The sequence below is a fragment of the Rhyacophila brunnea genome, unplaced genomic scaffold (genome assembly GCF_057557595.1).
Source record: "Rhyacophila brunnea isolate RB1 unplaced genomic scaffold, BYU_Rbru_1.0 scaffold_11, whole genome shotgun sequence".
NCBI classification, from domain to species: domain Eukaryota; kingdom Metazoa; phylum Arthropoda; class Insecta; order Trichoptera; family Rhyacophilidae; genus Rhyacophila; species Rhyacophila brunnea.
In genome coordinates this window covers 35,240,023-35,263,810 of record NW_028232763.1, presented here as the reverse complement: position 1 = coordinate 35,263,810, position 23,788 = coordinate 35,240,023, and the positions used below count along the sequence as shown (strand labels likewise).

At 33.1% G+C, this 23,788-nt stretch overlaps 1 protein-coding gene and 1 pseudogene across 1 annotated transcript in view; both read left to right on the top strand.

Moving 5' to 3' along the window:
* The first annotated feature begins 6,232 nt into the window (after nucleotides 1–6,232).
* Nucleotides 6,233–6,556, top strand: LOC147078674 (ATPase inhibitor mai-2, mitochondrial pseudogene; annotated as a pseudogene).
* A 1,126-nt stretch (nucleotides 6,557–7,682) lies between these two features.
* The window catches only part of LOC147078673 (uncharacterized), a 59,018-nt gene continuing 42,912 nt past the window's right edge, over nucleotides 7,683–23,788 (top strand). The window contains exon 1 of the mRNA XM_085960494.1: nucleotides 7,683–7,743. Coding sequence (XP_085816620.1) covers nucleotides 7,683–7,743 — 61 coding nt within the window. The remainder of the gene's footprint in view (nucleotides 7,744–23,788) is intronic.

The window sequence follows — 23,788 nt, the reverse complement described above, 5'->3', positions numbered from 1 at the left end:
AAGTTATACTTTTTTTGGGGCGTTTGGTAGAGAGTGAAATTGAGAGCTGCGAGCGCACACCGTTATGAAAGTGCGCGACAGTATGAAGTTAGCTGAAAATCAGTCAGCTGTATACAAACGCAAGTTTGATAGTAGAATTGTTCCGTTGCCTAGGCAACGAATTTATTATCGTCGGCCATTTGCAATTCCTTACGTAAACAAACTATTATACGCCAGAGTGACAGTTGTTACTTTAAAAATAAAAACAACGAAAAATAAATATATAATTTAGTAATATAAGTAAAAGTGTATAGAAATAAGCCAACGGGGCTCCAATAAGTGGCCCCTTTTCTTGAGTGTGTAATTTAGATAGATTAGATTAGATAATTAAGAGCTAGTCGAAGAATCTAGGTTATCACATGTTTTGTTTTTGTTTTGTTACGCCAAAGAAGTATAACTTCCAACGCGCCGACACACACACCTATTTAAAAAAAAAAATATGCACTTACTTCTACGTGGACACTCAACTCCAACAAACATCACGTATAAAATGAACAGATCCGAGAGATTTGCAGATATTGTCAGATGGGAAAGAACACAACAAAAATCTAGAATGAACACGTGGGAAAGTTGAGCAAAACAAGACCCCATATTATAGTTGTAGATCGTCCATAATTGGGACTCAACGGTGCAAACTTTTTCAGAATCATAAAATTAACAATCCTGACATTCTATAACAAGTATAAGAAGCAGGAATAGTGTGACAACATGCATTATTTGGAAGTGAATAACATAATTTTTTATTTCAACTTATTGAACCGATTTAAATAATAACACGATACATCTTGTTCTACCCCTGACCAGCTTTGATGACGTTTGCAAATATTTTTGATTCAAAAAAATACAACCGTATAAATGTGCAGCCGATATTATTTCCAACAAAAAGTAATCCGGGTTTTATGCATCAATAGTCATATTGATTTGTAATGGCGAAACAGATTATATTCTAGAAATAATTTCGTAACATTCACATAGTCAGAGCCGATCATAACAAATGTGGGGACTGATTGGGACAATGCCATGTCAAAGAGGGCCTATGTTAACAATTTATTCAGTAGATAATTAAAAATAAATGTTTAATATAGTAGGCATAAGCTGTTGAATTTTGTTTATATATAAAGCTGGAAATTCGATCTTTGATTATCCGAACTCGGTGGGCATGGCCCAGACATCCTGAAGCGGGTCCCCAGGCTACGATCTTTGACGGGCCCTCCTACCTACTGCTAAGGATAAAGGCAGTGTGACGGTCTACAGTAGCATTTTCCAAATGGTGTAGGTACGCTGTAAAATTAATGTGTAGATTTAATGTTTTTTGTATATTTTAATACATCCATTATTTAATACATCCATTGTTGAGTATTGATACACAATTAAAAATTGTATCGTACTACCACAAAATTTAAAAAAAATAATATTATTGAAGGAAAATAACGTCTTTTTTACTAGTAAAGCAAATTTATGATTTGTGTTTATCTCACTTATCTGGTCGACTCGCCTCGCCGGACCCCACCTGAGCACGGCCCACCAGGCTAGGGCCCTGTCAATCTATTGTCTGAATGAAAGGAATGTTATACCAAAATTTGACATGAAGTATTATACAAAATCAGGAAAGCATCATAGCACGATAGGTATTCGATTCAAACGAACATGAAAAAAATAAAGACATAACATTTAAAAATAATAATATGTAAAGTGATATTCGAAGCAATTGAAATGAATTTTCCTGTCAGATCAATAAATTAGTTGTAATATAATTTAACATATTATTATGTTCATTTTAAATCACGGGCTCTACAAGGTCTTTGATGAGCTTGACGTCGTCTGATTTATCAAAATCATACGCACACGATGGGCTCGTTGGGTGACACGTGAAACGGAGTGTCGGAAGATCAAAAGCTTGATGTATGACAATTAAAAAATTGCAACCACTAAGTTGTCGACTGGAGAAGGAATGAATGAATGAATGACAATCAGACAGAGTGAAGGGACGATTTTTATTCATAAAGACTAGAAAATGTCGATCGTGGAGGCGACACATTTTTTACATTAATCTATGAAAAATTTCCCAATATAAAAATTCCGTATAATCCTTTTTAAAAAAAACTTTCCTTATTATTTACCAATGGGACAAGACAATCTCCGCAATAAATCAATACGCTCCTTTGCAATAAATAATTTTAGATTAAATTTTCGGTCTTACGAAAAACTTCAAACTAATTAAAAAGTAATCACGAAATATTTTATTTTTACGAACCTTCTCCAAATTGGTTAGTAGTTGGCTTCATAAGACTTTACCTTATATCGGTTAAAATATTTCAAACAATTCACTGCGTAATAACTAATTTACAGTATTTTAGTAATAAGTTTATAATTCTTCGCACATTTTTTTCTAACACGTACTAAATCAATTTGACACTATTGACTTTGAAAACTTTCTACGTGTATTTATTTATTGTTTAACCTTTAAAATTATTTATCAAGATCAAATATCCATCATTGTATGTATAACTAGAGCTGAAGTAGCTGGTTTCGCACAAGGCTGCTTAGTTATTAAAATATGTGTATCTAGGCATACATCATGTCAAATTGAAAATATTTCTTACAGCCAAATCAAACAAAAAAATTGGCACTGTTCGGTTATACGGAATACAGCGGAAAACGCATTTTGAAAATACCCGATATACTGGATTATTTGTTAGTTTGGGTTAGTTTAAGTTAGGTTAGGTTGGGTTAGGTTAGGTTAGGTTAGGTTTGGTTAGGTTAACCTAACAAATAATCCAGTTTATCGGCTATTTTCAAAATGCGTTTTCCGCTGTATTCCGTATAACCGAACAGTACCAAAAATTAAAATAGAATTCAAAATAATTGCAAACTTCAACAAACATAAAAAGGTTTTCATTACAATTAAGATCAATATCGGTTTCGTATACTTCAATATAACATTATCCAGTGGTGTAGTGCTTTAGTAACATAATGACAGATATTATAATATATTCCGATTTTTTTTTGCTGTATATATACGCCTCCAATCTATAGACAACTCATCCATGCATCGAACATCTGACTCGCAACGTCTAGTAATTTTTGTGAATACGTGACCGAAGTAAAAAATAAATATTATTTAAATAACCACTTCGGAATTGAACTGACAATTAATTATTTATGAGTATTCCTAATTATGATTTAAATATCATCGCAATAATACCCAGATAGTTTTCCATATTCACGTAATTCAAAATTATTGTGCGTTATTGATGAGAACCGTTTGAAGAAGCCGGACCGAGGGTCTGGGAATAAAAAAACACCAGCGCGTTAGAAGTTATACTTCTATGGGGTAACCAAACAAAAATAAACTTGTGATAACCTAGATTCTTCGACTAGCTCTTAATTATCTTGTTATTTCTCGTTGCTTTTATTTTTAAAGTAAAACTGTCACTCTGACGTTTAATCATTTGTTTACGTAAACGCAAATGGTCGACAATAATAAATTCGTTGCCTAGGCAACGGAACAATATCAACCTTGCGTTTGTATACAGCTGACTGATTCGCAGCTATTTATATACATAGAATGGAAGTGATCATAGATTTTTTAAATGTCACCCACATGATGACCAGAATAGCGCAATTGGCAGCGTACGCACTTTCTAATCGAATGGTATTGTATAGGTAAGATCTCGCACGCTGCTTTAACTTTTCATTTCATTTGTCGAATATATCATGACGGTCTTTTCTCACAGCTGAGCGGGATTCACTCTTCTGTCAATATAATTATGTCCGTATACTTAATTATGTTGTATACCAATAAATGAGTTTAACACATTTAGTGCTAACACCGCGACTGGCGCGTTTGGAGTACTTGGCCATTAAATATAATTAACGTGTTATTTAAATGTGGTAATTGAAGGGTAATTAAAAGGTCAGCAGTGATTGTGTTCTGCGCCGGTTTAGTCAACGTACAAGTGAAACGACTGAAATCTTTTCCGTGGTGTCCCGCCACGCCGCCTTTATGTTGCCAGCCTGAATAATCATTTTCCATCTCCCTAGTGACACGTTCGCAAAATGTACTTTTAACAGGTATACTTGAGTCGTCTGTGCCCTCAGATCAAATTAACCACACCACGGCTATCTTTAATTGGTACCAACGTAAGTTTGGTACCAACGTAAGTAATAAAATAAATCATAAAATTTTAGTGCGTTGGTACCTCTGATTAAAATAAATAATTCGCTTAAATGGCGATTGATAATAGCGTTATTAGTATGTAGAATTCATTTGCCCAATATGTAGGTATGTCTTATTTATTGGTATAATGCAAGGCCACCATAACCATACGTAAGAAATGTACACTACACAAGGGTTGCCGATTTTAATGGGCGGCTAAAAATCTTTTCAGTTTTGTTTTCATTTTATGACAAGTAAGTACATATTATTAAAATGTTTATTAGTTGGTGCTCGTTGCCCTCGGTTCTTCACAAAGTTATCACGTGACAATACCACAATACTTTAAGCGCAAGGATAATAAGTGTTATAACCATACTTATTTATAATACTTAGGTACTTGTCTGAGGAAATGAATTAAGTACAATAATTATTTTCATATATGGTTATTTAGTATTGAAAATTTTCACGAGAAATTGAAGATTTTCGTATAATTTTAAAACTGCTTTGAACTGTTTAGAGACCTCCTTTTAAGAATAAATTGCATCATCTGCGTGAAAGAAAATCGCCGCTGAACATGTGAATCCTCACTACGTTAAAGTTATGATAACATTTTAGCCATTCAGTTATTTACAAATTGTACACGAGAAAAGCTAGAATTTGATATATCTATGTCAATATACCTACATATTGACTCGTAAATAAAATTTGTTGTAGTCAAATAATAATGTCACCAATCCAGTGGGATTCGAATCCGGTTCCCCAGAATTAAATACGCGACTAGCTAACCTTTGCTCTACGGTGAATCTTGCGTTGACTAAAGATAATATTAAAATATGTAGTATTATTTTATATCCCAAAAACCAAACAAAACCAAAAATAATTTCTGAGATGCATTGGATATTAATGTCTGAATATTCCTGCGTTATGATATTACATTTATCCCAATTGGGAATAGTCGCTGAAACCATTGAAAACCCTCTCCCTTTTCAGTAACTGTATTTCTCTCAGATTACCTACCCAGAGAAATATATAATATTTTCTTTTAATTTCCACGATATTCTTATTCATATTAATTAATTGCTATGGCTACACTAATAATACGCTTTACCAGAATTAATACCAGTCGTAATATTTATTTTTTCAAACATCGTATTTACCCGATATTTAATATTATGGAAACTATGGAAATATTTATATATTTCCAAAACAGCAGATTTATTAAAGAATTTAGAACTTTTTTCATTTACCTACATAATATTAGAATATTATTTTATCTTCAAAATAATTAATAACCATACAGATTCCCTACAACTACTGTCTTACATTAAATTTAATGTACCAAGAGTCAATATTCGTCCTCCCATTTTCTTACTTTTACACATAAAATTCTGATACATATAAAACCAATTTAGGTAACAAATTGTCCGGTGGTTCGACTCTGCAGAACCTTGAATCTTCACAGTGATTTGTTCTCTTGCCTCTTTCAAATTAAGTTGCTCCAAAATCCATGACTAATTATTGTATCTGGACGACTGCTTATTTTTATTGTATTTTTTTAATATTATTTTTCTTTACTTGCATTGCCTGTCTATCTATGTATATACTTTTTTATGTTTTTCTGTTTTGTTTCTCTCTCTATTTTTCTTTGACGATTTTTAATAACTCTCCAATCATATTCATTACAGTTGTACATAATATTTGATATAATTTAATTTCATTTATTATGGTTTTTGTGTCCGCCTATTATTGGGACCATCACATATTTTTTCTATATGTGATCGATCCTGTTGGTTGACCTAAATAAATTTAAAAAAAAGTAGGTACCTATGCTAAATTCTCATTTCTTCAACAAAGCAAAATGTTTACATGTGGCCAGTTTTTTATCAATTATATTACAATATGTTCTCATTTTGAATTTTTATTCGAATCGACAATTAAAAACAAAAGATAATCGACGTGTCAAATGTCATCGTATTATTACATGGACACAATTTTAACAAATCATCCTCAAGAAAACGTGGCGTTTCTTTCATCATGGGCAGAATTAAGAGTTTTCACCCAATTGTTAATACCATCAGGCTGTTATCTAGGTATATGAGTGATCTTGGTTCCGGAGCCGGTAGGGGCGGAGGCGGCGGGGGCTCCATACGAGAGGCCGGCGGATCTATCGGAAAGATGGGAGCGGCAAAGGAAGAGGAATATTTTTATAAAAAACGATTTACGCAACTCGCTGAACTGAAGGAGAGTCTCGCAGGAGAAATCACTTTTCACGAGGAGCAAATTAAACGCCACCAAGATGCCATTACCCGTAATAAAATGGCAGTCGCAGAAATGAAAAAACACGAAGAACAACAGTAATTATTCGACAGTCTTTATTGTACCATTATGTTGAGATTATAAACGCGGATTGTTATCATTATTGTATTTAAGTTTCACGTGTGTGCTGTAATAAATTGCTGAATAAATATAAATGTACATCTTGCTACCTAAATAATTTGAATTTTTTGTATCAAAGCATTATCTATCTATGTGCCAAAATGAATGTAAGTATATAAAACAAACAATACATTTTTGAATCAAAATAACAGATAAAATTATAAATAAATCATGTATTAGAAAAACAGCACTAGAGAACAGCTCTATAATGAATCATCCTAATAAAATGATCCAGCAGTAATATCCATATTTTAAAATTGCCTACGAGCGCTAGTGATGGAGTGGGTGTAAGTTTTGTCCACAGTATTATTTCAGCGTTATGTACATTTCTCCAGCGGAGATGTTCCATGGTACCTATAAATTTTCTAATTTCTTCTATAATCCGTCATGGATCTGTATGGTGACCTCATTTGGATATATCTTAACAGATCTTTTACAATTAATCATATTCTAAACGTGTGAGTTTCGTATACCCAAAATAACTGAGATCAAAAATCTAAGACTAAATACACGCGATATGGAAAGTTGCGTTAAGATATTAGAAATTGAAGTTAATGGCTCCGCCCCGCACCACACTCGGTCTTAATCAGGCGTATCACAGGACCTATTGCATGTGAACCATCATTTTTTTATGACTGGAAATATCTCGGGAGCAGTTACTCAAGACTGAGGTCACCATGCACTCAAATGTGCTTTGACTGAATTTATATGACTTTAAGTTAAGAGTACCCATGGGATAGATGAGCACGTATAGGTAATATTAAAAATTGTAGTAAGTAACAAAAGCTAGTACTCGTACAACACAAAAATTGGCCTTTGTGGCAACCAGGTCAAATGGTCCGATGGGCCCAACAGCTGGTTGAACTGACTTGTTGAGCAGCTCTTCCCTTTCCGTTGAAGATATTAGAAAGATTACAATCGAAAGTAATAGAAGAAGAAGACAGATAAGAGTACACGATGTAATATAGGTTGTTAAACTAATGAAGTGACTATGGGCGGGATCTCTTTCGGTGGATGAATCACCAATGAATAAATACAGTAGTACACAATGTGTACTTCAAACTACTGGATCAACGAACTATTCAACTTCATTAAACTGCAGGTGACAGGTGAAAACCCAAAGACCGAGACGATTGGAAAGACTTAAGGGAGAGCTTCATCCAACTTAAGATCTATCCGATGATTATGTAACTCACTTTAATGGTATTAACCATTGATATACTACTAGATGAGCAGTTCCCATACAAGTGTCATTTTAAAAATGTACCACAAAAGATATTACGAATATCGTCTTATAATATTTCCTTGTAGGTATAATGCGTTAAGACCGTTAACATGGATTCCCGAATTTCACCCGTATTGCCCTGGCTGTAAAACTAAATTTGCGTTCTTGGAATAGTGAACCTAAGCGATAGTGCCCATAGAACGCGTCGAGCGGGCAAAGTCGGCGTATGAAGCGTTTATTCATAACCATAATCACACGTCTCTTGCCGCGCATTACCCTTCACCTATGTAATAAGCGGCCCAAGCAGCACAAAATAATTATTATTACAGCGTCTCTCATAACAAAGCAATAAACATATTATATTATTTCGGGGCTTGTAATTAATATTTACGACTATATTATTCAACCAGCGAAATATAGGACACGGAATAAAATTAAACAATGACTTCTCTGTTATTAAATAATGACTTCTCGCCCGTCGAACGACGACGCTTCGAGCAGCGTGATTTTGGTAGCCGTGTTCAATGAATGGACTTCTTTGTATTTTCATTAAATCGTATCGCCGAGAAGCGAAAAACGGTGACTCATGCGGCAGGCGGGGCACAAGGCATCGTCAAGTCCAGTGTGCGCTGGCATATTTGATTACGTTGTATTTTCGATGATTTACGCGCCACTTGTAGAAATTTTGCGCGAGCGCCGCACTCGCTGCGTCAATGGGCTTTATGCCTAAGGGTGCTGCAACGCAAAACAGACAGAGCAAGTCGTCGTGCGCTGACTATTAGTTAGATTAAAATGCAAGCTAGACCGGGCTTACTCAGTAAGTTTTAACAAAGGCCGAGTCGCTGAAAATCGGGCGTCATTTTAAGAAGCATATGATTCATCCAGTAGTATATCAATGGTATTAACTGACAATTCGATGGAAAGACATTTTTATATCAATTAAAATAAAAAATAATATGTAGTACTTACTTCGGATAATTAAATAATGGTCAATAATTGAGAATGTCAATATTGTAATATGTGCGGAGCGCGTACATAAGTACAAGCACCGTTTTTTTTGTTATTTTCTCCCATGGTTTTAATCTTTTATATGGCTTATAAATTAATTATTTACACGTAGCTGTACCTATTCTTAATTTAAAATAAAATGACAGATGAGTAGCCATAAATAATATTATTGTTGACCAATGAGAATGGGTTTTTGAATTTCGAATATAATAAACATTGAGTACATTACAAAAGAAAGATTCTCTTTTTGTCGTAGATAAATTTTGGTGTTTATATATTATCATTGTAGCGCCCCGTGTTGGTACATTACATACGAGGTATATTATTTCACTAGATCGACTTGGAATTAGTGTTCATCGATGTGTAAACGCTCTTTGAACTTTCGCTGTGAATGCTTTGTGTATTATTTGCGAAACTTCTAACCTTCAGGAGATTATTACCAACATAAAGTTCATTCGTACCCTGTTCTTGGTTCATAGAATCTTATAAATTAACGGTGTTGTTTTAAATTTTATTTATTGGTAGGTATTATGTGTTTTGTCATTGACATTACTCATTATGTGCCCATATTAAAATAATGACAGTAGGTACCTAAAATTTAATGCTTCTAATGACTGAACACTTCTGTAATGGTGGCAACATTAAATAGTGTGAAGGAAAGGCATAATATGTAATAATCTCTACACCCGTATATAATTTTCAAAAAATAATCAAATTAAATTTATATTAAATTAAAATTAAGTAGGTAAAATAATTGGTAATTCAAGCCTCTCTGCCGAAAAACTAATTAACTACTGATTAGGTAGGTTCTGCCTCTGTTTTAATGTGTTTTGTAACAGATCCTAACAATCACTCTTGAAATTAAAATGAGCAAGAAAAGTGTTAAAAATTACTTAATTCGTTTTGGCTATACTTACTTACATGAGTGAAAAAAATATAGATGACCACAATCATGTGCAACATTATAAATTCGCAATAAAATTGTATACCAAATAATTAAAAAAATGTGGACAGTGTCATAAAGACCTATTCAAATGAATGGTTCATCCTATTTATATGTTGCACACAGCGGAGTCTATGGTTCTTTATTATTTTCTAGATAACCAGCTTTGTGTCCGGAAATTTGTACGTATACAATTGACCGTAGGACACTTCTTCGTGAGCTGTTGTCCTTGAAACTTGCGTTCGTATAGCATTTTTTGATCGAATGACGAGTTGTTCGTTGAACATTTCACCGTGGAGTATTATTGTATGTATGTTACCAAATGCGACAGTAGTTCGCAAGCAATAACATTCCAATTAGATAGCTACATGAAGTATTTTCGAGAAATGATTGGAGTTAAGTAGGTACCTATTGGTAAACTGTAAATTATTATATTGAAGTAAATATTGTTATTTCGGTTAAACTATAATATTCATGTCAAAATAAAACACTTAAAAATACGTAATCAAGCCATCGCAAAGAAAGAAAAAATAGGTAGGTACCTAACTAAATTAGAATTAAAATTACATCGTATTTATGTAGTTTCAACATTAAATTATTTAAAACCAATAAAGACATCTCATAAAATTCGTATTGCATCTAATTGGAACATTACTGTTTGCAAACTAGCGTCGCATTTTGTAACATACGTACAATATACTCCACGGTGAAATGTTCAGCGAACAACTCGTCATTTGATTAAATGCTATACGAACACATGTTTTGAGGACTACGTATACGTACAACTTACATGTAACCATCCAGCTTATTGCAGAAAATGTACAGATCGTGGTTAAACCGGCGCTGCCATAGTCAATTTCCACTGATTAGGACAAAAACCTTTCTGAATACACTGCGCTTAAACATCACCAGTTTCTAACAATTAGTGGAGCAGAGTCCATGTCACACCCTTGAATGACAATGTTGGTGTTGTATTGATTTTCATTTTTATTTAATTTAAAATAGTTAACACTTCCTCTATCATAGTAGTTTAATCTTTCTGGTTGAAGTAAAATTAATAACATTAAATGAAAAATTTGTGATAATTTTTGTGAAAAGTGGATTTGTGAATGCCTAATGCCGAGCGTTGACGTGAATAAAATAATTAGCCGTTTCAGTAGGAATAAAAAAAATGTTAAAACCTTTTAAGGAAACCCTTGACTCACGAATCTTATATGACTTCTCTTAATATAAATTAACTGTGAGATATTTATCATCGTTAAGGCGCTAATAGTTTCTTTCGCTTCTGAACGAAGGGAATTTCCCCGAGAAATAATGAGCGAAATAAAACGACTCAGTTAAGTGGAACGGTTAATTTTTAAAGTCGTTCGTTTTATACGAAGCTTTTTTGTACTTAGAGAGACCTTTTAAATAAACCTAATAATATTTTATATTTAACCGATGGAGATCTCTTAACTTTTTAAAAAAAGGTTCAAAAAATATTATGATAAGTACGTACTGGGTGGGCGAGAATTTTTTTTCTTTGCTGCCTTATAAAGAAACCTATGTGGTGGGTATATCTAACACGGTTTAATGTAGAAAATAAAGAATATATTGTATAACATTATCAGTTGATTCGTCTGTTACCAATAATGTACACATATACTCTCCAACCGTTTGGAACTGTACGAGACGAGAACTAACCCTGAGAGATGTTTCAGTATCGGATTCAATATATTATCACATACAGAATGATTAGCAGGGAAGTTATATAGATAGAGAAATATCAATTTTTAAATAAATACAATCTCTATTCAATGATTTCATTAATTATTAAAAGGCATTTGACTATTAAAAAACACCTCAATTAGGCCTTTTTCACACTGTCGAATGGTCACGCTGATATCCTATCTTATGCCCCTGCTCTATTGCCACACCAATTAGACGATTGAAAGTCCGCGTGAAATACTTACCCCAAATCCGCAGACTTTTAAGTTCGCAGACCGGGTTCGTTGGGTTTCAAATTTTTTTGATATTGAGTCGCCAGAATTCGTCCGCCCACCACTGCGTGAGTGCGATCTGACATTAATACACAATCATTCTGACCAAAAAATCCTGTAATCGTTCTAAACTTTTTTTAATGATTATTTTATTGCATTTTTTTGTAAAACTGTATTACTTGAGACGGTAGGGTAACTTGAGACAAAATGACCTGTTGTCCTTCTTTCATTGTCGTAACATCATCACAGTGACCTCACTTTTCATTTTTAGTCTGAGTGGAAGAGTGTATATGTGTCTCTCGTTTACAATTCTCCCAAGACATTTAAGTCGCAGGTAAGATGCAGAGTCTTTATTATAAGTTCAGAAAATTAAAGGTAGAAAAATAGTCCTAATATAACTTCATTTCCAACGTTCAATTGTTTTTAACGATTTTTGTTTAGCATCTGACCTTATCTCACTCTTTGACATTTCGAAACCATACTTTAAATTAATATTTCCAGCATTGCTAGAATTTTATTCCCTCTTTTGTTAAAAATCATCGAAGTGTGTTTAACTTGGGACATGTCCCAAGAAGAATTTATTGATAATCCAGAATATGAAATTCTCATGATCCTGATGATGATGAGCCGAATTCAAAAGATATGAGCAAACTAAGTTGTGGAGATTTTGTGGAATTAATATTAGTGTGCAACCAGAAGACAAAAAAATAAAAAAAGAAAGGTTTCATTGCGAAAGTTTTGACTATCGATAAGAATACTTCTCATTGGACTGCAGAATGCAAGTTCACGAGGAACTTCGGTAGGAATCAAAATGTATATATCTTTCCCGCTGTTGACGATATCTGTACAGTAAATGTAGATAGCTTTAAGGAAATTTTGAAGCCTCTTTCGGAGAAGAGAGGGCGATACATGGTTCCATATGAGATGCCCTAGGTATTGAGAAGATCTTCTGATGACGTTTTCTTTTGTATTTTTATTATTTGTATTATAAACTGTGTGACTGTAATTTTATTAAAAGTGTTTTTGCTTTTCATGTATTGGTTTCTCTTATAAAATCCAAATCCTTGCCGAGTTAAAAAAAAATGCACATAAATATCCGGACACTTCTATAGTTTGTCCCAAGTGTCCCAATCAATGATTGAAAATATTTCATTTTATTGCTAAAACACCTCTGTCTCAAGTATAACAACATTGCGGGTAATTTGAGACAAGTGGTTTCTTATAATAAAACCATAAATAAATAAAATAAAAAACTTTTTTATTGAATATGTATGGGTGGTACCTACCATAAATTAAAGTAATATTTTTTTTATTTGTGTTTAAATAAAACAGTTGTTGCCATAGATTCACCAAAAGTGTCTCAAGTAATACACTTTTACGTAATTCATAATATTTAAGAATGTACGACATAAAACTATTAATAATACTAAATTCACATACCTATATAACTAAATTAATATTATCTAAATATATACATCCTCAAAAGTCAAAATACAATACAGTGTACGAGTGCATACAATAAATAGCCATTAGAAATAGTTCTTTATATCAATCAATAATTATTATGTATCCACATATCAAAAATTAAACTTAATATTTGAACAACTACAAATATAAAAAAAATACTACAGATATCAATAATTCAGAATTTATATTTTAGTAAAATTTTAAATTTATAATCTGATTTAAAAGAAAGCCAAACGTACAAATAGCTGCCCCGAGAATTTATGTTTTTAGACTTAACTCAACTCAACATATTCACGCCATACACGGAATTATACTTAATTGTAATTATTGGATACTTACATAAATCTGAAAACATAAAATAGTACCTATGTTTTAATTAAATTTTATAAATTGTTTCCGTAAATAGGGAACAGGGGTTAAAAATAATTTGTATTTTTCAAATATATGTACCAAAATATTTTTTATAAGGTATCTTTGAAAAATACTTTGTTGCTTTTTTAAAATCTCTTTAGACTACTTCCTTGTGAGTAGCATGTTTCCTGTAAAACAAAGACTTTCACACACAGTAGGTATACCTAGATATTTCCAATCTTGATTTTCACATAATGAATAGTTTTCTTTTTAGCACATAACATTATTGAGTAAAATAGTTTAATGTACTGAAATTTTCTGTCTGTTTATTGTTTATTTTTTTTTCTGGAAAGGTGGCGGGGCAGTGGACCCAATTTGAAAATATTTGCTTTGAGGCTACCACAGATATAAAATTTAATTCAATTGCGTAATTATTGTTCCACGATATACTTATTGTGAATTTAATCGTTCGAAGTGCCTAAAGTGGTGATTACGATAAAAGTTTTTCCGCATGTTTTTTTTATCACGGTTAATTTGTCACCCGGTTAACACGGGCGCGGTAGAATGAGAGTCAAATCTATACGTTTTATTTTATACAAAAAAATCACCAATGTAATTTATCGCGAAATCGAAAACTGCGCGCTGTTGGCGTATTATTTATCCCTAGGATATTATCATTACAGCGAACAGGTTTGCCAAAGCAAGAAAAATAATCGAGAATTACATGCGCCAAATTTGAAAAAAAGAACGTCCTTTGTGACGTCATAAGGTAGCCTTGCGCCGCGGGGTTTAAACTGAATTGATGGAAAATTAAAATCGTAGCAAATTTCTCTGTATCGCTGTACGCCATGGTACCAAATTTCCAATGCATTATAGCTTGCTCGTATAATTAAATATTATATACATCTAGTAAACTACCAGTTTTACTCCTAAATTGATTGTTTTGATATGAAACAAGACATAGCAAGAGGGGCGCCGGGTGAGACAAAACGATGCAAGACTCACGACGTAAGCACGGTTTGACGATATCAGCCATGATATACAATAATCACATTAACTCTGCCTACTTCCTGCGCACGGGAAAAAAACGTATTTGCGCATGTTCATGGTTATTGATAATACAGTAAGTATAATCATTCATACGATCTTAGTACTGGAAGAAGGTATTTAATTTTATGAGTACAAAAGACCGATTGAAAAATTGTTTATGTCTATTTAGTAGAAGCCAGCGGCAAACAAATTTTGAAAATAACTAATATACTAGATTATTTGTTAGGTTAGGTTTGGTTATCATTTTTGAATTCATGAATTTTGCCGAAATCGGCTATGAAAATTGCCGCTGTTCCCGCCTGGCTTCCAGTAAACAGACTTGTACAAAAAAAGGTTTTTTTTAAGATTATAATAATACGATTTTATTTCCGTATACTTAGTAAAGTTTTTTTTTTTAATTGATTGAAAGAGAATATTTACCTACTTAAATTTATTAAATATAGCGATACAATTCCGATCTGATTTAATATGACCTAATTGAACGAGTAGCAATCTATTGTTATTGCCTGACACTATCAGAGTGTAAATGACATGCATGCTGTATGACGTGTTATGTTAGAGTATGTTGGACCTTGTGGTCAACACGTGTATTTGGTATATTGGACGAGTTAACAGGGCAGTTCACGCACACCACTGACCTGCTCAACACGTTGCTCTTTACTTTCGTGTCATGGAATTTGATAGAACGGGAAGGAAACTAGTCAACATTATATATGAGTTGCCTAGCGTCATAACTCACATATTATTCTATTATTCCAAAAAACGAGTTTTGAGATAATCGCAAAAAACCACTAGAGTACCGCTTTTTGTAATTAGAGGAAAAGTATTGAACTCCCTTGAATATTAATGAGTGAGTGAGTCGATATACATTATTTATTAAATATACCTACTCATATAATACTCCTTAGGCTGCAGACACACAGCACACTATTAGAAATAGAGCTCCCTGATTGGTTAGAAAGGCCTTGATGACAGAACTCACATTATTCATTAAAAAATGTGAGTTATGACACAAACAGTCCACTTTGTCAACGATTTTCACATGGTTTAAAGTTATTTTTGATAGCCAACTATTTTTCTTTATATAAATAAATGCCTTTAGAATCACTTGGTTTGGTACCGACCTATATTAACTAAAAAATGAAAAAATTGCAAAATGTGAGTTATGACTCTAGACGACTCATATATTTTATTCCTAAACACATAAAATACCATGAAAATAATAGCGCACTGTACACGCGCATGGATTTACTTGCACTAATAGTGTCTGTTTTAAGCTATCGCAGTAATAACTGTTTACACGTAAAACTGCTAACTGTCTCGTCAATCTCATTCTTCGAGACGCGATGTTGTCATTTTATGGTACTATTTGACAGTCGTGAAAATCGCCTCTAACTACGTCATATTTTCGGTCAAAAATATCGAACTTCACGCTTATGTGATATGTTTATAGAATATTATTTGTGACGCATGGGCGTTTTAGCTTTAGAAACAGAACAAACACTTTGTGTGATTAGGTGCCTACCGTGCCTAGATATTTATCTGTATCACTTAATTCTTTAAAATATATAAATTGTCCACTTTGTGTGCAATTTTAAATCAGGAAATTTTTGAATTTAATTTTCTCAAAATCATTTACAACCCGACACACATCTATGTAGTACCTATGCACTAACCATGCGCTAACTGTCATCGAATATGTAGGCTCCGTCTATATACAGCGAAGTTTTCTCCTGACTTTGGTTTTGTATAATTAATTAAATAATATACTGGTCAACTAACATAACTAGCTTTATCAAGAAACGTAGAGAGCGGGGTTTCTCAATTAATTTTAGTCACGGAACCCTTTTATAATAATATGTTTAATTTAATTTTAGGTTTTTTAGGTACACATTTATATTTTTATAAAAATCGATGTTTTTTAAAATAAAATAAAAAAATATTAAAACGATGAATTAGTCAAAAATCTACACGACGAAAAATTGAAAACATAATAAACTAAATTTTAATAATAAATATGGCCATAAAATATTATGTAATAATAAGATGTGACCCTGCAACGAAATCACGTTTGTAAGTTTGTAAATAATTGTAAGTTTATCTTTGAATTAAAAAAAAATCTTTTTAATGTTTAGATACATATTTATAAATTAATACAGTTTAAATTGTAAATTATCAAAAAAAAAATCTCTAATTGCAAGCTTCGTATTTTTTCCGTTAGGTTCTCTGCTGGCATGCCTCCTCTCCTTAAACTGTATTAATTAATAAATATGTATCTGAAAACATTAAAAAGAAAAATATTTTTTATTTTAAGTCATAGATGTTTAAACCTACAATTTAAGAAAAAAATTATATAGTGTGAATTTGGCGCAGGGTCCACGTTATTATTACATATTATTGTAATATGACAATTGACATATGTCATATTTATTATTAAATTTAGTTTATTAAATTTTCTGTTTTTTGTGACAGATTTTTGACTAATAGTTTTAATATTTTTATATTCATTTAAAAAAAAAACATCGATCTTTTTATAAGTAGATATATTTGATAATTAAAACATAATAATATGCCAATAAAACTTACCTCCGTTCAGTTTTGTATTTTTGTATATTTAGTTTTGTATCGAAGTATTAGCACTTATTGTAACAATTACAATACGCTGGTTGCAATTGTTGCAATAAGCGTTACATTTTAACAGCGCCTCCCTTGCTGCTGTTAAAATATAGCACGTATTGCAACAATACAACCAACGTATTGTAATTGTTACAATAAGTGCTAATACTTTGATACAAACCTACCCTAAGTTTGATAATATCTATCACTTTATCACTTTAGCGGTCGATAAGTATAGAATAGACCCACATGTCAGATTCTAATAGGATCATATGGGCCTCCACAGAGTAGAGGTTTGTATTAACAGATTTTATTTTTTACGAGAAATTGATGTCAGCTACTTGCTCAACCTATTAAGTCCATACCCTGACTCACACTCAAATTGAAAAACGATATGTGAACTTGCCAGTCCCAGGATTCGAACCTGGGACCCAAGGCGTTATAGTCCAACACTTAAGCCGCGCGGCCGCCACAATAATTTACTTAGTTGTAATTGTTACAATAAGTGCTATATTTTAACAGCACCTCTCCTTGGGTGTGCTAAATTTTAGATAAAAATAGACAGTTTTGACTGTTTAGATGGCTAACTTATTGTAACAATTATAATACTTCGATAAAAATATATGAAAAACTATTGTGTATTGAATATATGCGCTGGAACGTTTTGTTTAGCACAGTTTAAAGTACTTATAAATATTTTTAGCTACTGTTCTAAAGTTCCTTTGTCAAAATCATATTTTGAAAAAATACTTAATTTTATCTGGCGTGTTAGTTTGAGAATCGCTGGTGTAGATTGTAATAATACATTGGTTCTCTCGCATAGTATGTCTTGTCATGGGCGGTCGGAGGTGTCTTTGGGCGGATGTTGCGGCGATCGTTTCCGCCCTAGCGTATCCGGCTACCTGTTCACCTGGCTGTGTCAGTTATTGTGTAACTTACTGCCCAGAGCCTGCACAGAGCGGGGAGAGAAATGCATATAACTGGGGCGGAATGTCTAAAATAGGGGCGCTAATGATAGGGCGTTATGACTCTCCATTGTGTAATGTGAGAGCAGCTGGTATTGCCCGATCGATGCATTTTCAGATGCTATTGTTTTAACATTAGTCGGCATCAATCATTGTTAACGAATGGTTTTCCAGTTTAAGATACATTTAAAATTATATATTCTCTATCTATGCGATTTCCGCATCAAATGAAGCTTACGGATTTCTTAAAATGTGATAAAATAATGATTATTTAATGTAAACGTCCTACATTTCTGTAGGAGTTCACTTCGGCGCTCACAATGTCTTACTCAGTGACAATGACAGTACTCAGTAAGTACTTACTTAAACTAAAGAAACGATATTAATACATTATTATAAAAAGTTAAAACTGCCAAAATGGTGGCTATTACAAAATCACTTACAATTATTGTCAGCCTCGTAGTGCCGAAAACATTTCAAAGATCGCCAGCACCAATTTGTCGGTGAAACTTTTACGGATTTTCGGTTTCGGTTTAGTCGTAGATTGAACCCATAAACTCAACGTATAAAAATACATATTGGGTATAAAATAATGCCAGATACTTACTACTTATTTATTTTAATCTATTTATCTTCCAGCATTGGGAAAGCAGCATGTGGCCTCGGTCACGTGTGACTCGCAGTATGCTGCAGTATCGCTACATGGCTAGCGAGGGTAGGTCAAAGCAAATTTTAATTTTCCAGACAATTAAATTAATTAAATTCACCCAATTCATTCAATTCACACAATTCATTCAATTCATTCAACTCATTCAATTCAGTCAATTCATTCAATTCATTCAATTCATTCAATTCATTCAATTCATTCAATTCATTCAATTCATTCAATTCATTCAATTCATTCAATTCATTCAATTCATTCAATTCATTCAATTCATTCAATTCATTCAATTCATTCAATTCATTCAATTCATTCAATTCATTCAATTCATTCAATTCATTCAATTCACTCAATTCATTAAATTCATTCGATTCATTCAATTTGTTCAATTCATTCAATTCAGACGGACAACATGAAATAAAACAAAATACGAAGAAAAATAAGTAATGCAAGTAATGATATCCACTATAATATTATTTATATTATGTATATTACACCGCACGTATATTAGTACTAGCCATAGGAAATTGAATAAGTATATTATATATTGTGTAGTGTTTTAAATAATTGAGTTTTTATTTAAAATATATAACATATTATTATAATAAATCACATTTACATTGACGTCTGCCAATACTAGTAAAAATGTGAAATATTTGGTTTAAACGAACAGAAAATATAAAAGGGAGTAAACATATTGTGATGATCAAAAATCAACATGAAAAAAAAACAGTAAATTGATGTGATTATTGCGTATTCACATGTAGTTAAAATAGACATAGTGGAAGATTAGTGATGATTGATAATTCACATTTACGATTATTTTTAACGTGTTTTCTTCGTCTTGTTATAAATGTGTTTTTATGCAAATCTGCAAATGCAAAAATGCAAATCGGGTCTCAGGTAACTTGCCAATTATAAAAAAGGCTTGTGACTCAGTAAAGGTTGGGAACTCGTGTTTTATGGAATGGCTTAATCCGAACGTTTGGAAATTGTTGATACATTCCAAATGTACGAGTACATACAGGAAATTCGAAATCTGTTAATACGATATAAACATACCTACCTACATATAACAGGGTGTTCAGAAATTGGGGCATGCAGCTGTAGTGCATTCGCCGGCATGCAAAAATTGGCGCGAAATGCATCGCGCAGATTTGGCGCGGAGAGATTTTGATGTGCAGCCGGACGAGGCTTGAATTATTCATGTCGCGCGTACGTACCCTTCATATTTCTAGCATATCCTGTGCAATGTTTGGTACATATATAAGTACCTGTATCTATTATCGGTGACTATGCCATGGAAATTTATCCGGATACTTCATACGTCCGTTTTGCATTTGAAATATAGCAATGCCTGGCATAATTCGGTTTCACTATAATGAGGTTTTTTAAGTAAAATCATTTTCATTGTCGCGTTCGACGTAGGTGTTTAAAATTATGATAATCCATTTTATAAACAACCATGAGCATGACAAGAAAGCACGACATGTTTCAGTGGGTACGAAACGTAAGCAGCTAACTATGCCCAGTCTCACATTGAAAATCGTCTCGACTGGGAACTTTCTTATGTGCGTATAGCAAGGCCGTGCGAGGACAATGACGTCACTCGACAAGTCAAAATGAATGATGAAGTGCGACATTTCGGGATTATACATGCGTTGCATGTCGGGTGAAAATAGTTGCATGTGGCTCCAGATGTTTTTTTCAAGCTAAAATGTTTTCTTTCAACAGTGTGCGAAGGTCCATAAGATAACGTGTGTTTTGTGAATAACGATGATGTTATATCGATGTATTCGACACGTTGCGGGCAAGACGAGTTTAGATGTGAGAGCTGGCTAACACTAACACTCGACATAATTAAGTTTCCTGAAGAAGGTGCATTCTTTACTAAAAGATTAATAATCAGTTCGACAACTGGACAATTTATTAAGTAGAATATAAATCGAAAGTCGCCTACTATCACGTGACGTCGCAGTTAGCTGGCGCTACGGGAAAAAAGTATATAATGTCGTTTTTATTGGTGTTTAAAATGTTATCAGACTGATGCTCCCATCCCGTAGCATGTTTTGAACCTTTAAACGAACATTGTCAGTTAGCAAAATCGGCCGAAATCCCCAGAACAACAATGAGGTTACTTCGCTATGAACCGCACTGCATCGACCACCTGCATGATGTTTTGATATGATTCGAAAAAGTATAGTTACGTAGAAAATGATTTCACGCGACGTTCACGTGACAGTACGCGACGTGCAGCACAATATAATCGCAACTTTAGTTGCTTTGCTAACAATTATAAGCAATTATTTGATTAATTATTTGTAATTAAATGAAACACAACTTTTTAATAATTATTCCACTTTTTAATTAAATTCTATACTGGTTTCGTCCTCTTTTAACCTCTTTTAACCGGTACAGAATTTAATTAAAAGTGGAATAAGTATTAAAAGTGTGTTTCGTTTAATAAAAAATAATTAATCAAATAATACAATGCAGTTCCACCACGAATTGACAGTTAACACTATAGAAGAAATTATAAGTAAACCAAAAATATCTATTGTTCAGTTTGGTGGCAACACTAAACAGTCTTACCAAGTATGTTATTACTTTAAAGTTTAAATGTTATTGAAAACTATCGGAGAAGACATTCAGATAAGTAGGTTACGAGTTGCTGACTGTATTTACTAGGACACTATTTTTATTTTGTACTACTATTGTCTGTTAAAATAATGTATAAAGTCAGGCAGCCTTCATTATGTAAACGTCAAATTTATTTGTGTTATATCAAACGCAAGACAGGAAACGCCACGTGCAGCCATACTCGGAAGCTTAAGAGTAATTCGGATATTTTCGTACGTTTTCGGTAATCTTCGATGGGATCATGGCTAAAAAGTAGGTTCCAATTTGTTCACTACTCCAGGGAACGACTCAAAGGTTACTTTACACGAGTGGACGCGATCGTGTTAAACGGTCGGGTCAGACCAAGGCCTGAACAAAAACGATGCATGAGTGCGAGTGAGAAAGTATTCGGCACCCTTACAATTTCTGCGACACGCGCTAGAGTAAGATAAAAGGTCTACTAGCTACAAGCCAGTTTCCAAAAGTATCGCCATCAAATCGGGGCGAAACGCTTCACATAGCGTCGATAACTTGCGAGCTCGTCTTGCTAAAATTGATATTTTTTGTGTTAAACATAAAGTCAGTGGTAAATATTTTTGGTTAATTAAGTAGAAAAGATGGTTCTGTGTGTTGTCTTAAAATGTGGTAGCCGTACTGATAAGCAAGAAGATGGTATTACGTTTCATAAGTAAGTTGATACATGTTCGTGATAATTTATTTGTATTTTATTATATATTTTAATATCAGTGACCTAGTGTTTCTTTAAAATAACTTAAATTATGGATATTTTTATCTAATGGTTGCATTTTGACCGCTTAAAAATACTATATAACGTAAAAAAATAGAAAATTATATTTTAATTCTGAGCGTCTAGTGCGAGCACTTTGGGCGAGCACTAGCGAAATGGTCTATGGTCTCGAACATTTGTAGACGAATGCGTTCGATCGCTCACAAACCAAACGCAAGGCACGCGGCTTCATTTAGCAATGCAACGGGTGGCGTCTATATGTATCTATAGTCTAAGGGTCAGACGGTCGGCCTGATAATCTGCCAATATAATTTGAGCTTTACGAAATTCACAGAACTGTGAGAGTACAAAAAAAAAATAACGGCATCCTATTAAGAAATACTAATGGTAATTCGTAACGATCAAGGCCTGAATAAAAACGAACCATAAGTGCGAGCGATAAAGCATTCGGCACGCTTATATCTCAGCAATATGCGTTAGGTTAGAGTAAGATAGAATTTCTACGGCTGAATCAAATATTTTATGTGCACGTCGCCGGTAAATATTGATTTGGATGACTACAGTCATTTAAAAGTCTTTCAGTGCTAAAGACGTGCTAGGCGCGTAACCATTAGTTGGCCATTAGATATAATTAACATGATATTTAAATGTGGTAATTAATTAGTAATTATCTGGTAAGCAGTGAATGTGAAACTGCAAGAACGTGTTGCTGAAATTTATTGTTTTTGTGTTAAATATAAAGTTAGGTAGTGGTAATTATTTTTAGTTTTAGTAGAAAATTTGGTTAACTATGTTGTGTTTAAATTTGGTAGCCGTACTGAGAAGCAACATGATGGTATAACGTTTCATAGTTCAGTTAATAATAATAATAAAATTGAGGTTCTACTGTGCGTTATATGCAAGAAACACGGCTTCATTTTGCCGAACAATACCCGTTGTCTTTATATTATTACTCTGAGGTAACGATTCAAGATTTAAATTACGAATATGTACCGCATAATAATATTTAAAAACATTCAAATGACGAACACAACACAATATAGGCATTGTTTTATATATTTTTGCATACGCCCCTTCTTCACCCCTCTATTTTCTAACACGACAATAGGGTGTCGCAAAAAACTTTTACATTATGCTGGGTAGTACTATATCTCGCTTCGATGTTGTAAATTTTTTTTTAATTCATCATTGGGATTTTTCGCGAAAAAGTTTCATCCAGAAGGTCACAAGCAATTGGTATAACGGTTGGTATATTAAGCCATACATTACTTGTTTTATATTAATGGACAGCAGTAGCTCAAGACAGATCCGCCATAAATAGTGCACACTAAACTTTGTCAGTCATACTTAGGTATTTGTTTTTATTGAACTAAGACTACACTTTACAGAATATGGTGTTGTTAAGTTTTTAAAAATCAATTAAGCCCTGCCTAAACCAAACCATAATAGTTTTGGGTAACATGACAAAACTGTGCATAGCGTGCAGTGCGGCGATTTGGCCGGCTACAACGTATACTACACA